The 15,871-nt window shown below is 44.4% G+C and overlaps 1 protein-coding gene across 1 annotated transcript in view; it reads right to left on the bottom strand.

The window, feature by feature from the left end:
- Window positions 1-15,199, bottom strand: part of FRMD4A (FERM domain containing 4A) — a 390,969-nt gene extending 375,770 nt beyond the window's left edge. Inside the window, exons 1-2 of the mRNA XM_063323590.1 lie at window positions 15,028-15,199; window positions 14,423-14,557 (exon numbers count right to left, since the gene is read on the bottom strand). Coding sequence (XP_063179660.1) covers window positions 14,423-14,467 — 45 coding nt within the window. The 5' untranslated portion in view covers window positions 14,468-14,557; window positions 15,028-15,199. The remainder of the gene's footprint in view (window positions 1-14,422; window positions 14,558-15,027) is intronic.
- Between the last annotated feature and the right edge of the window lie 672 nt (window positions 15,200-15,871).

The raw sequence follows: 15,871 nt of genomic DNA, 5'->3' as shown, positions 1-15,871 counted from the left end.
TTTAGATGAGAGTATTGACAAAACCCAGCTTAACCCAAAGAGGGATTTAAAGATCTAATACTACCTCTCTTGTACTCACCAATTTAGGACTCAGTACAGCTCGTAGCTACTGCTTACCAGCAGGACACCTTCAGATAATTTGATTCTGGCAATAGCATAACACTTTTTCTAATCACTTCAGGCTCCCCCACCAGATGTTGTGCTCTGGAAGCCCTCGCTGTGGTTTCTCACACTGTGGTGCCTTTGTAAATGCTGCAGCTCATAGCTGCCACGCACACCACTACACGGTAAAAATTAAGACACTTTATGTGAAGCTTTGAACGCTTCTCTGAGGGGAAGCTGCCTTCTTATTTAGACTGGCAGAGCCAGAAATGAATCTAATAAATCTGTAGTGGAAGAGATGTGGAGGAAAGAAAACTTGTTTCCTCCCAAGGAGATCCTTCCAGCCCCCTGCCTGGAGGAACAAGGGACTAGTTCCTTAGTATTGCTCACATGTTTTTGGAGATCCAGTGGGAATCACAAGCTGCAGTTTGTTAACACACAAAATAAACTGAACAGTGCTGCAGAGGGCCAAAACAACTTTAAAAGCTTCTGACAAATGTATATTGTCGCCTGCAGGTGGTGTTTGCAAAGGAATGAGGTGTCACCAGAGCTGATATCAGGCAACTGACATCTGAATGTCTAGTGGGTACCATTAACCATCCGAGTACCCTCAAATACACTGCTTTGTTTTCCATGGTGAGTAGGAAATCTCTGTCACCGGCTCTCCTAAGCCTGTGGAGACATGAGCTCTCAGGAGAGGTCCATATCTCAGTGTCACAGAACCCATTCCCCTCTCCTGCCAGGACCACAAGGAAAGGAAGGAACCAGAAGGCAAATTGTCCACTGAACTTGTCCCTAAGTCTCCTGATTTGGGACCTACTTGGTTGGGTGACTGGAGTCCTGTGGTCCATGTCCCTGTTCCCTGGATGGGTTCTCCACTTTTCCTAGCACCTTTTTTATATCAACTCAAAGGCACTGCAGGAGCTGTGACCAGACTCTCCCTCCATTCTCACTCCCAAATGGGTACTGCAGCTTCTCGCCTCCGCTGCTGTGGTCTCTTTGTCCTCTGCTACTGGAAGGAAGGCGGTTCCACACATTCAAGTAATTTTTAGGAATTGAAAAGGTGATAAGTATCCAAGAAAGATTAATTTTGATCATTTTTATTTGAATAAAAGTTTAAATTTGTCATTGGAGTTTCATTTTTAAGCATGAGTTAAACAGGGGTAGAAAACTCATTTTGTTGACACTTTGTGTTAACAGGAACTAAACACTTCAGCCAGTCAGCGACTAATATTCAAAACCATTTTCTCTATGGCTGATTTGTTTCTCTGTCGTGTAGTACAATTAGGAGAACAAGCCACATTTCAACCAACAGAGTAGCAGCGCAAGGATGGTGCTGAGTTAGCGGATGTACGTCACAGGGAGATGCTCAACCTGCTCCTCCCAAGATCTGGGCTGCCAGCTTAGTGCTGCCTCCATATCTGTGCAAGTTTCCAGCTGCCTTTAATCACAGTTCAGTCCCCTCTGCGTATCCTTCTCTATCAAGCTGTGTCCTAATTTCTTGTATGCTTCCCAACACAATCCAGGCTCAGCCTGAGCGTTGCATTACACGTGCTCTGAGACGGTAACATTCCCCTCTGCAGGTCACCTTCTCAGTCAGTATAAACTAAACCTGAAGACAAATTTTTACGCAACAAACATATCCAAAAGCTTGTCATACCAATTGGAGAAAGATACTGGGAAAAAAAAAAAAAAAAAAAAAAAAAATCCACAGGAACACCCAAGCAACAGTGTGAAGTTTCTCTCCTTCAGATGGTGTCATCTCTCCGCATCAAAGAGCCCCATTAGACCTCAACAAAAAGGTGCATGGGTAAAATTAACCATCCATTGTGCTGTAGCTGGATTTCTGTTTGCATTTATCACAGAGGACCCAGCATGGCTGTGACGAAATGTCTCATGGAGAATAGCAGTTCCTCTCCTACTTCAAATGTTTAATAGCATTAACATAGTCAGATTTACGGTTTCTCCTGGGTTGTCTCTCTGTCTATAACTTGGGGGGTTTCTTCAAATAGCAGTAGAGACCTGAAAGCAAACCTGAACAGAACCAGATCTGCAGTGCAGTGCAGCCCCGTTTCCCCAGATCTGACTCTATCTTCCCTCCCCAGATCATCCCCTGAACGCCTTGTGCTTTCCTTCTCCAGCATCCTCAGCCCCCGGCTTGGTCCTTCGCTTATGCTGCCCCCTGAGATCTGTGCCATAACCATCAGCCATGATGTCCTTTAAACTGTTACCGTTAGATACCCTGAATACATGAGAGCAAATGTTCAGCCTTGGGAAGACACAGGGGATCTTCTTAGATCACGCTGGTGCCACATAGAGGCAATGGCTTGCGAAAAGGGAACAAGTTGTGACAGGATGGACCTTGGTTTCTCTGAGTGCCTGGAGACCTGGCTTTTCCTGCGAGCCAGGCACTGGCTTAACAAATGATTACTCAAAATGTTACTTTCAACAAGGCCAGATTCAGATTCTCTATCACCAATTTTTCTTTCTTTTGAAGCCGAATGCAAAGCCCTGGACAATCATTGGCACTTCACAGTGAGTTTAACTAATGTGCTAAAAAGCCACTTCTGTCAAAAAGAAGGGCAGCAATATAAAATAGAGCCACTAAACTCCTGCCATTGAAGTTACTAGGGACATTTGCTTTTATTTCAGCATGAGCAGATTCAGGTCTAGAGTATTCTTAGGCAGAGGATCTTAGAAGACAGTCACAGGGTAAAATTAACACCTGCTGATTGATCAAGATTTTAATGATTGCATTTCCTAAAAGCAATGACGGTGCAAAAAAAAAGTAGCACATCTCTGTTTTCCCATCTGTTCAGAATTAACTGCTGCGGTTTCTATCTCTGTTTTTTTATTTAAATAGTCTTTGCTCTAGAAAAAACAGTCCTTTTGATGTTATAGTTGACCTTTTGGGTTTACTCTACATAAATATTTTCCCCTGAAGAAGGTTCACATCTCTGCAAGAAAGGAGGGAAAAAATAAATCCAACTGTTTTCCTTTAATCCTGGCTACATCCTGCATTTAAATCAGTGCACAAAGGTAACCAGATTTGGGATCAACATTTTAAGTTTTCCCAACAAGCTTTCATATATTAAACCGTGATCCTACAGGAATGAGGCGCTCCTTTTGAAAACTTGTTTCTTACTTACTCACTGGATTCCTGTAAGATTTTGGCTTAGTTAACTGTAAATTATCTTTTAATGAATCCACCTTCTGAGTATTAGGGAAGGTAGCGATACTTCTGGTAGGGAACGCGTGAGGAGGAAAATTCTCACATGGGTATTTAGCATCATACTGTATAAACAATTACAGCATTCAATGTCTGCAGAAAACCAAGTGGCAAATCAGCAGTGAATATCAATTATACATCTGCTGCATCACAGAGGCAGATGGCACTTTAATTGTACATCGGAAATATTATGGACAATTTCTCCATCCCAGCCTCATTGAAACAGTGGCTTTAGCACCTAAAAATATCAAGGCAGGGTATGTATGCAATGACTCATTTAAGAATTCATTTCAGTTTGAAAATAAATATTTCACTAGTAAACCAATAACAGTCTCCAAGATTCATAGCTAATATGCAGCAACCGTGAGATCTTGATCTAGGTAAAAACTTTTATCGATGAAAAGCAAGTACGGGTCACACCACTCAGCTCAGAGGGTGAAATCGTCAAAGAGTTTCAAGATCAATGAGCCAAATTGTTTTGATTGCATCTGTAGAAATTGGAAATGTCACGGAGATAAGTAGAGCAATATGGATTTACACTCTCCTCCCAGCTCGGTCCTAAGAAAAGATCAAATCTTTCTCTCTCAGACACAAATGGTTTTCTGCAATGGGGGAAGTTTTATGGAACTTAAACAGACTCAACTACAGCTACTGACCATGGAGAAATCAACTGACACCAGCTTACGTATGAAAGAATGGCGCTGGCTACCCAGAGACAGTTGTGTTAGTGCACAAATACCAGAAGTGTTATGAATGTTTACTTATTTAAAGATTATTAAAAATTAAAACGGACTGCTTTCTTATTCAGAGATGACTGTATACTATTCTGTTTGCATAGGCTTTGGCAATTAAGCCACTCCTGCTTTATTATACATGGACAATAATGCAGATTTCGAAAAGGATTTGTTCCTTACTTCTATTACATACAAAACTGCTGGATTTTTCCTTTGTTCGTGTGGTCATACAGTCTTAAAAGGTCCAGTAACGCTCTGACATCGGTTTACATTTCATCATGCAAGTGGATAGCACTCATTTCCTCCTCTTCTCCCCAAATATATTTTGGGCTAGCTACAACAGACACGTTTTATTTGCAATGTGAGCACAGATGCGTTTTCTTGGGAGAAATGTAGAAAGCTAATGACTGAAACCTGTATTTGGAAGTGGTATCTCAGGTAAATCACCAGAGAGAAACCAAACAGCAACATTCAGAACAGGAGCCATGTCCAAGACACCAGACACCTCTGGACTTTGCAGCTAAGGTTTAATTCCTACTGGTGAATCAAAGCTCTCAGGGAAATTCCACGTGGATGATTCTTTATTTAGCTCTTCAAATTTAAATGGTGCATCCAGAAATGAGAAACTCCCTAAAATATCCTAAACACTACCTGACCAAAGAAGTCCAGTAGTAAAACTTTGATGAAAGAATGAGTCAAAATGTTCCCACAGTACACAAATGTTTTTACATTTGTGTAGGAACCAGTGTAAGCAGCGTGTTTAGTTTTCTTTCTTCTTGCAAGGCAGTGGAAAGCAGAGGCTGCATCTGGCATTAGATACAGAGGAGGAAGAGAATTCAAGAGGAGCAATCCATCAGTAGAGGACTCCGAGCAAATAAGCCTTTTCTCATATACTGCAGTAAAGATGGTGACAAAATGAGTTTCTATATCAATCAAGAGGGCAGTACAGGTCTCTTCATATGGAATTATTTAAGTCCTGACTCCAAAACAAAATTTCACAGTGGGGAAAAAAAACCCCACTACTAGGAACTTCATCAAGATAGAAAACTTCCCCATCATTTTTCTCGTGCCATCACTGTATCTTCTGCGGTCTGTAATTTTGTCTATTTAGAGCTGAAGTGGTTCCTTGGAATCTCATTAAAGCCTACAGTCTCAGAATACTGATTCAAGGACTTTTGTCCGTGTGAAATACCCACCCTATTTTAAACACATGATTAGAGAAAACAGCATTCCACATAAAACTATATTTAACATAGTAAATAAGTGCTATTATTATTAATATCTTGTTAAAGGAAGGTACTAAATAAAATGTTTTTCATTCTTTTGGTTTCATTAGCACTTTCTTTGTCTTTAACTAGAAAAAGCAGAATTCTTAACCTCTCCAGTCTGCCAGGGGAGGAAATGCTATTAATGCTTCTTGCAACTGTCGGGTTTTAATTTTAGTTTTCAGCAGAAATATCACCCTGCTGCTCTGGGGACTCTGACCTACAGCAGTTTGAGGGACAGCACAAAAGCAAGTCTCCTTATAGCTCCTGCTTGAGCTGGAAGTGAGAAGCCCTTCTGGAGGCTGTAGGATAGCTACAACCAAGGCTGGTTTTCATGAGCAGGTTGATTTTGGTCCATCACCAAAATCTTGGAAACTCAACCGAAGCCTGAGATATCAGGACACAAACACCACAACAACTGCCCCATTTGCCCCACAGCCACCTACCCAGTGTCTGTGCCTTACTGTTAACGAAGCCAACACCAGGGACTGTTTGGGTTTTTGCTCAGTCATTGTTCAGCCCACTGGGACTGCCAATAAGAACACAAGCTGTGCCATTCCTCTGGCAAGACCAACATTTTTGGCCACGTAAAACTAGATCATCATCCTCACAAACTCACTCACATCCTCACTCAATTAAGTGGTCCCTGTTTTTAAGAAAGTGGGAAAACTCTAATCCCATTAAAATCAATGTACATGAAGAAAAACCAAGAACAGTCTTGGCTCCCAGATCTCTGAAATGAGACCAGAACACGGAAAATTGGGTTTTGAAAAGCTCATTCCAACTTTTTTTCTATTACAATAGCTGATATAAGAGCAGTAATAATGACCTTCACTAGACATTTCCTTGAGTACTAATGACCTGGGGTTAATGGCCCAAGGTGTAGTTTTATGCAGTCAACTGTCACAGACAGAAATTAATTACCAGGAAATACAATGTGCCTTGACCACTACGACTCAATTAGCCTCATATTATTCAAAAATGAAAAACATTTCAATCTTATTTACTGTGAAGCTGTCCCGGGTTTTGCTTTAATATGTTATATTAAGAAAAGCTGGAACCTATATTAAGCCAAACATATGTTCTACAACACTCCTTCATTAACTTCACACAAATTATAGGGAGCCAAAGCCGAGTGTCTTGCAATATGAGGTTCATCACAGCCTGCCCACAGATAGAAAAATATTGTGGAGCAAGGCTCTGTGTGAATTCTGCTTCTGCACTAGCAAAACCACCGTAAAAATAATTTTCAGCTCTCTGGTGGCTGTAAATGGATTGAGAGAAGGGAGGACAGCGAAGGACACACTGTGGAGAGCAACCCTTCATTTGCAGGAGGTGGGCAGCCTGTGTTGGGGTAAGGACCGGAAGGGGAAGGGATATCCTGTTTTTACCAAATTATGTGGTAGCCCAAAATCTCTGCTACTGATTTACAAAGAATATCAGTATAGATTATTTTTCCACCCAGCTTTATGCTCTCCTGGTTTACTTCCATTCATTATGTTTTATTATTTCAGTAAGGCTTTCGCAACATGCTCTGAAAAAAATCACTGTGGGCTCAGGTCTTATCATTCCTGGTCAGTTGTTGGTATTTCAGCACAATCACTAGGTTTTTGAAGACCTGACAAGCTGACGCCAGGCACTAGAACTAGCACTAGTAGGTGCTGGCTTTAATTTGGGGATTACCAGCTTTAATCCCACGAAGGACGTGAAAAACTGGTAAGATTTTTTGTGCAGGTCTGTTCCTCTCAATAGGTTTCTGGCATTCACTATGGCTTTTGTTTCCATCAAATACAGACACTTCTGTAGGTCTCTTCGTGTTCTGGGAGTCTTCTCAAGAAGGATCTGCCACACTGCCTTCCAGCAAGGCTTTGGAAATGCCACTTGGTCTCAGGCTTTGCTGCTGGACAAGTGTGTGCTGACAGGGCTCTCAGTAGGACTACCTAATCCAATATGACCCTTCCAAAAGGCCAGCAGGAACCTCCCTTCATGTGCTTTGAGAGTTTCATCTTCAGGCTAATCCAAGAACTCATTTAAACAAGAAAATTCTTGTCACTTGAAGGTGATGATGGGTTCAGGTTAGTTTGATGCTCAGTGCCATTAAAACCTGTTTGTGAAATGACTGATTTCAACTCACTTCTGCAAGTTTCTTTGCTTGTTGGCGTTTAAAATCAGAGAAAATTAAGACATGTGGGGGCAAAATGGATGCATCTGACTGGAGGGGCGCAGGGGAGATGTTCACCTAAGGCTTGCCAGTGATGGTTGGGGTGGAAACATGCTCTCCCCAGCAGCATTTATGGTGGTCATGGAGAGCTGGGGACAGCATGCTGGCTGGGGAGAGCCCAGAACTCAGTCCAGTCCCTCTGACTGGCCCCACATCCAGCTGGTGGCTTCTGTTTTCAGCGAGACACATGAAACGAAGGGGACATTGCTGGTGCTGGTAGACTGTTAATACGTTACTTTACTCCTAACTGTAGAAAGGCTCCAATTAATCATAATGATCATTTACTCAAGTGCCCACTAATTCTCTTCTACAAATAGCAATGGTCTATAGCATCATTAAAAAAAAATAAATCAATGGCCACATCTCTGATGAGATAATTTTATCAGTCATTCCGAATGAGCAGCTGGAATAAAAGGCACAAGTGATATTCATAATAAAAAAATATGATAAACCAGTAATCCCTCTTACTCGTGTTTTAAAGCGTAGTAATAAATGGGAAAATTCAGATGTGCAAACATTATGGCCTGCTTCTTCTACAGCACATGTTCATGCAGAGGGACAAGGAAAAGAAAATTGATGGCATGCACTCGAGCAGAATTGCAGGGATAACGATTTTGTAGTCCTGCAGCTCAGATGGGTAAAAGGTGACATCCACCACAGGGAAGCCAAGAGCAATCCCAGGGAGTGTTTAATCTCATTCAACTGAATTAAATCACCATGTCTGAAGTCTTACTGCACGTTTACGGAGGCACGTAGTAAAGTTCAGATACAATTCAGTGCTACAGGGAAACTTATCAACAAGAAATGGCTAAAATTTGGGTCCATGGTAGCAAGCAGCCACAAAGCACGGAGCAGGAATTTGCTATTCTCATCCCATCCTCCAAAAAAGCAATCAGCACAGCTCAGCTATTTGCTGCTCGTGAAGCCCATTAACAAATTACTGCCTGGATGGAGCAAGGAAGGAGCCAAGGAAGAAGGAAGGGAGATTCCTGCCGGCCCGGCTCCTCCCCAGCCACCTCCAGGTGCCACGGCGTGTTCTCATCTCCCGCCCAGACTTTCTGGGAAAGCTGTGGATGAAGCCCACACACCTGCAGGGTGGAAATATCTGCAAAAGGAGCACGGAGAGGGCTGCATAATCACCTCCCCTCGCTGTTCAAGTGTCCCCACAGACCTCATTTTGGGCACGAAGCTGAAGAGGGCCAGATGTCAGCGGTGAGGCCAGTTCCTGGGGGAAGGCGTTGCTCGTTCCCAAGCCCTGCTGCTTTACTCCTGGACCCATGTACGGGTCACGCGCTGCTGACACGTCACACCGCCTCAGCATCAGACGAGAGCTGCATTAACCCCTACGCCATGCAATGACAGCAAATGGGTGGGTTTTGTTTTTCTAGAAGGAGCGTGCCAAGCGTAGCTTGCCTTCCAGGTCAACGCGGTCTGTAGATGAGGTCGCAGCAAGGAGGTTTGAATGTCAAGGGCTTTTGCATACTGTCAACATAGAGATAATTTAAGCCTGAGATGAGAGAGGCAGAAAATTACCTCATCCTTCCCCTGTAACCTCGCTGCTCCCAAAGGATTTAATATGATCCTCCAAGCCAAGCTGCGCTGCTGCAATCTGTCCAGAGGCTTGAGTGGGACAGAACAGAGCTTTATGGCGTGCGGGGGTCAGTCCTAGGTCTAAAAGGGTCTTAGAAGCTCTGTATCTTTTTGGTTAGTTACCAAATTTGCCTTCACAAGGGCAGGCTTCAGCCATAAAAGCTTAGCAGTCAAACGTGAAATAATTTGTGAAATATCCAGAATGATGTGAAATCCAACACCTCAGAAGCCAACCGAGCAGGGCATGGCTCTCATAGCACATGGTAAAGATACAGTTAAATCTGTGTGTTTTAAGGGCGACCTTACAGAGTTCAGTGCTACATTTCAGAAGAGTGATCAGATCAAGGAGATTCATGTTGTTTTGAGGACCCCAGTGGAGCTTTGCTTGAGGAATGGAAGGATGATTCAGGAGAATCCTCTTTAAAGGAGGACTGAAAGCACAGCAGCAAACTGGGATTATCAGTGGACAATGACACTCAGAAGCTAATTTTTTATGCCAAGGTTTAGAAATGGAGCAGTTTTCACATGTCGTTCTGTTGCAGGTGTCTGCCTTAGACACCCATTGCAATGCCTTCAACCCAACAGAACAAGGAAACACCGAGGCCGGCAGGCCCGACGGTGGGCTGGCCGGCCAATGTCTCGCTTTTCATCCTGGCCGTTGTGAACACCATGGCGTGAGTTAATGCTCCAAATTCCCTGTTGGCAGCCTTTTTCCCCTTGAGCTGTAAAGGTAACTGTGTCCCACGTAGTGAGGGTCACGTAGGATATCTCACATCCACTTCTATTCCAACCTCAGCTTTGAACGCAACTCAGACACAAAATAATGAATTTTAGAGTGTGAAACATCACACAGTCCCCTGAAATGAAAGATGCTCCTCCAAACACAAGCAGTTACCATTAATCTAAAAGTGTACTTGCTTTCTAAATAGTATATTGTTATTTCTTCATGGAAAGCATTTATATATACAGACCAGAGAGAGCAACGCTGGATTGTAAATACAGTAAAGCTACAATTTGATGGAGAGGGTGAGAGGAGCCAGCTGGAGCTAGCTTTTTTTTAGAAAACCATGCTCCTCTTCCCTACCATTTTAAGATCATTTTGGATTAATTGGTATGCTCTGAGCTGTATACCTTGCTCATCTGAACCTCCATTGCCATTTAACACAGATTAATTAGTGCTAGTGTTATGACCTACAGCAGTTTGAAGGTCAAGTCCCTAAGATCTATTTTCATGAGACGCAGTAATGCTGTCTCAAGAGACACCAGGTATCATAACATAGTGTGCTGTTAAAATCTGTGCAATCAATATGTCTGCAGCTTTAAAATTTTACAATATACTAATAAGACAGACATAAAATCCTACTGGTATTGCACTTACTCCCATCAACATTAATGATCTTAAAACAGCAGGTGTTATCATTTCTAACAAGACACGGTATTTGCTATTTCATGCTTAGGTGCTCCCCCCTCTTGGTTCACAGGAGCTGAGGAAGCTCTGTTTTAATGATTTGACAATGCTACAGGCAGAGCAACTTTGGGCACAGTTCAGCCCAATTTCCTCCATGCTGAACCAGGCAACATCCCTCAGCTGCTGTGATCTCTCGGGCAAGGTAGAGGCAGGAGTTCTACAGACCGGGCACAATCCAGAGCCATCTGTAATACAAGTAATTTACCAGAATGGACAAGTTTGCAGATTGCATGTATGAAAACAATATCTTTATGTTAAGAAAATATATGCTTAAGGCTGAAATTCTCCTTCATTGAGCATTTGCCCTCGCCTGTGAGAAAAAAAAGGAAAAGAAAAGAAATCACTAAAAGCAGGGGGAAAAACCCACCTGCCTATTAAACTGGTGTTAGGGTTTGAGAAACCCGTAACAATTTATTGTTGTTTAGACAATTATTCTATCACCTGATGACCCCTCACCACCCAGGAAAGGGAATCGGGGAAAACAAGGAAATACAAGCGTTGAAATATAGATTTGATGGGATAAAACTAAATAATTAACAATAATACTAAAGAACCAGTATTGATCCTGATACTAATATAAAATATACAAGAATTATATTGATCTATCAGTAGGAAGCTTCGCACTTCCAGCAGGGACAGCAAATGCGGGACACTGCGAGCGCTGCGGCTTCAGGAGGAAGGGAAGGGCTCAGGGGTCCGTCACCGGGGCAAGAAGTTCTCTGGACTGCCTCCATCAAGGGAGGGAGAACTCCTCAGCAAACTTCCTAATTTATATTGAATGTGATGTTCATGTTATGAAATAATCCTCTTGGCCATCTTGGGTCAACTGCCCAGGTCTCGCTCCTCCTCATCCCTGCACCTGGCGAGGCTCGAAGACACTGAGACCTTGAATCCCACATAGCCTGACTGGCTATAAAGTAAATATTTTCACCAATTCAGACACCAGAGTCTTCTAAAAGTGCAGTTTTTCCAAGCATTAAAGGAGAAATTAGTCCTGCGTCCCTCAAACCAGGACAACTGTCTAGAAAACAAGATCAAAACAAAAGCAGATACAATTTAGATTAATTCATTGTGTGGTCGATATTTTTTCACTAAACTGAAGTAGGACCTGTCCACCTAAGGCTGCAGGTTTTATGAGATTCTCCGGTGTGCTAACAGCTGCACAAGCAATGCGCGACTCCCCGCTGACCTGCCTTCTGGGAGCTGCTTTACACCATGCCAACTCCGTGTCCTGGGTAGCATTTACCAGGCACAGGTAAGTCATCGTGAGCTGTCATCATGTCTGGCACCCAGAAATGCTATGTGGTCCCATGCGCAGCTCGCTCTGCTGGGGCATGCTCATGCTAGATAACCATGCCCTATAGAAGGTCCTTCTATAGGAAGGAAAATCCATTCCCTGGAGATGCCCATCTTCATTGATCAGAAAGGAGTTTGCCATGAGGAAACACCTAACTCGAGTCGCTCAGTTGAGTGCCTCAAATTCCAGGGAAGTCAATTAATGCCTCTGTACTTTCGTTTCTTTACCTGCAACAAAAAGTGCTTTGAGATACCCCACTGAGAAGGAGATATTTTCAGACTGAGTACAATGCAGCACTGCCAAATGCTGCTGCTGATTAGGTCTTATAAAACATGGATGGTTGGATGCACATTCTGCATCCTATTGCAGGGGAAATGCAGTACTGAAATACTCTTCACTGCTAAAAGAAAACTCTCTCAATGGAGAAAGCCCATCAAGGTATTAAAAGCTACTTCTATGGACTTCCAGAAGATACCTAATCCTTTAATCTCTGGAGGGCGGCAGTTTTAGAAGAGATGCCATTATAGCTGCTCATTGCAGGATGAATTATGCAAGAATTTATTATTGATTCAAGGGGAGCCTCAAACCTGCAATCAAAGCCAAGGCAGAGCAGAGGGGAAAGGACAAGGTTTCTGTAGTTAACTAAACTGATTCACAACCTGGGAAAAAGCTAAGGAAAAAGGAGGAGTTGGCGAAAAGTGGAGCATTTTACATACCAAATCACCTTTCCCACACCTATAACCAGCCTCTAGTACCAGACCCTCCCAGGGCAGAGCCGAAAGAATTACATGAGTCCTCTTGCAACCCCACATCCCCACTGCCACCACCCCAACCATCCACGGGGTGAAAGGCAGGAACCCCTTCAGCTGTGGACCCCCAACCCAGCCCAGCCCATCCACGCAGGGCTGGGAGACCACAACAACCCTGCCCGGGGCTGTGCCCAAGGTGAGGAGACCCAAGGGGTCCAGACTATGCACCAAAGCTGTAGAAACACCTGACCAACCTCAAAACAACAACTGGGGCAAGGCCATGCAGCCACAGAAAGCCACGTTTTAAGAGAGAAAAATTGTGGGCAGCTTGGCACGGTACCAGAGTTTGACAAGGTCTGTTCAAGGAGCACAGAGGCAGGGGAAGGAGAGGTTTAACTTGAGAATTAAGAGGGTAGTGAAACTAAAAGCATGTACAGCCCGAACAATGACACAGGGGTGACAGGCACCCATCAATTTATCTTTGGAAAAGAAAGAGAAAGAGCCCATTTAAAAAGCCAGGAAGACCGGAGGTAAGCAAGAGGAAATAAAATGAGCTTACACAGCAAGTCAGTCAGGGGCAAATATAAAACAAACCATGCGGAGGCTTAATAGCATGTTTAGCATTTTGAGTAATGGACATAAAATTTGCTTTTCTCAACTTGACCTTTGTTAACAACCTTAGGCACTGCAGGGCTATCATCCTGCAGCACTCCCTTTGCTAAACTCCTCATGTCCCTGGGTGCTAGGGACCCTTTCCTAATACAATCGGAAGAGACATCAGTAATAATAATTATGTAAATATATATATAATGCATATATATGTATGCGTTCACACACGTGCACACACACATGCGCTTTGCTTCTAACAACTCTCCAGCAGAAACATTACAGTGACATTTAGGCAGAAAAACATCCAGCAGAGATCTTAGACTAAAACCATCCTTGACGCTGCTGCATAGAAAATGGCAACAAGAGTAGGAGAGAGGAAAAAAAGAATAAAATCAGTAAAGCTAAACAACTCTCTAATACCCCACCAAAAGGGTTTATTTTAATTGCGGCAGGACAGCGGCATGTTTCCGGACTCAGCCACGTGCTTTGCTAAATAATCTTCTTTAAAATATTATAAATATGCAGAACTTCGAGAAGTAGGTCAGTGGCTCAACATGTTGTAGCAAATAGCTCGGATAAATTCTAGTCATTACCCTGTGGTCTGCAGGCAGTGGCAGGGCTGACACACTCTGCAGCCGGGCGAGCGGCGACTGATGGCATCAGAGGACCCTTCCCCAAACGACACAACTCCCGGGTACCTGGACGCAGCTAACAACTCGCCTCCCAACCAACAGGGAAATCCAGCTCTCCCTCTCATCATTCAAGTTGTCTCCCAGTCAGCAAGGGCAAAAGCGGGGGAAAGCAGAAGGACGTGAGAATTCAAGACACGGATATAAGGAACGAAATGAAAAGCTACAGCTCAGGATAAACCCCAAATGCAAGTGTCAGCTCTGCCGGAAAGGTGACTCCAAAATCCTGCCACTGCTGCCGAGCTTTGAGCACTGGTCCAGATGTCTTAAAACCCCTCACGGGAGGAATGTCTCCATGCAAGCACCAGATGAGCCCTCTGCAAAGTTCCCCGGGACCTGTAAAAGCCAAGCAGTGACTCCTGCAAAATCCTCCCGTGGATTTGGTGCCCTGAATCCGTGCGGTGCAGCTCCCCTTGCCCACCCCCCCCCTGCTCCTGGCTTTCCCAAACGGATTTCAGCAAGCACTTACCATCAGCAAGCTCAGAGCAGATTCGGGAGCACGCTGCACAGCCATCTCCTCTCTTCCTACGTACAAATCCTCCCCACGACTCAGTCAGCCCTCGGCCCTCCGTCACGGCAAAGCATCCACAGAGCCCACAGCTGACTGCAGGGAGAGAAACCCCAAATCAGGGTCGGAGAGCATTTGCAAGAGGAGGAGAGGATGGATGAAGGGGTGGGGAGGAGAGGAGGGAAGGAAATAACCTTCTCAGCCAGGGAAAGAAGCTTAAGCTAGGCCAAATTTTACACTACAGAGAGGAGGAAAATGAAATGGAGAGCCTGCTGGAGAAACAAGATACCGGGAACTGCAGGATATTTAAAGCTCAGGCGCACGCTGCCACGGTGAGTAGCAGCAACACAGGACGTGTATCAAACACCTACGTGACAGGTTCGGTCCAAGCCATCCTCCCCCTACCCCAGCACGCGGACTGGAACTAATTGCTTTTAATTGCCACTCTCCTCCCTCCACCTAAATAAACGCCCAGGTTGCAGGAAACTGCCGTGCCCCTGACTCTGCATCTTCCTCCCTGCCCTGGCGATGCTAGCGCGGAAACAATGTCAAATATCGCAACGTACCGCTTCCAACAGGGTCAAACCTCTTCTCTCTTCTCGCAAAGCCCTGCTTCGCCTGGTTTTGAAAACAGACGCCTGCATAATACAGACATGAGCAACGAGCGAGAGGAGCCAGAACCGGGAAGCACCCGGCGTTCACTTGAGAGCAACAATTACCTCTATCATATTCCAGCGAGAGCTGGGTTACGCACTGACCCTTTTCACCTTACCACCCCCCCGCTAAAAGAAAGTGTCTTCCTCCTCCTTCTCCTCCTCCTCCTCTCCAAATGGACTCAGCTCCCCGCGGAGCTAACACACTTCCTAGGAACATGTAATTACACAGGCTGTTGTGTTAGCGCTCTGATCACGCTGCCTGTACCGCATGGAAACGGCAGCCAGGCAGCCCCCCCCTTCCCTCCCTTTGCCAGGCGACATGCTGCAATCCCCCGCCGAGCTCCCGCGGCTCGGGGGGCCGGAGACGGCTAATTGTGAAAATGTGGCCGGTTAAGACGCAAAGACAAATTAGCCTTGAAAATAAGCCCCTTGTTTAAACATTAGGCGCAAATGGAAGATGGCTTTCTGGAAGCCTTTACAAATAAACAGAGCACCCTGGTAGGAAGGCCAGTACCCTCACGGGGATGTGCCCCGCCAGACCTGTAGGACCCCTATTTCACAGTGCTCAAAAGCCTCCTGGACTTCCATGTATCCAGTCTTGCCTCTCCCCTCTACACAAGCAGAATTTTGGCTTCATTTCCTAAAATGTTAGGTTTCACGTAATGACAATGTCTGCTCATCTTCCAGCTCCCACCTGCACATTCACACACACACACACACTCTCTATGATTTTGGAACGCAATTAAAAGTTTCA

The sequence above is a fragment of the Chroicocephalus ridibundus genome, chromosome 1, assembly GCF_963924245.1.
Source record: "Chroicocephalus ridibundus chromosome 1, bChrRid1.1, whole genome shotgun sequence".
NCBI classification, from domain to species: Eukaryota; Metazoa; Chordata; class Aves; order Charadriiformes; family Laridae; genus Chroicocephalus; species Chroicocephalus ridibundus.
The sequence above is the reverse complement of the archived record's forward strand: the minus strand, read 5'-3'. Positions and strand labels throughout refer to the sequence as shown.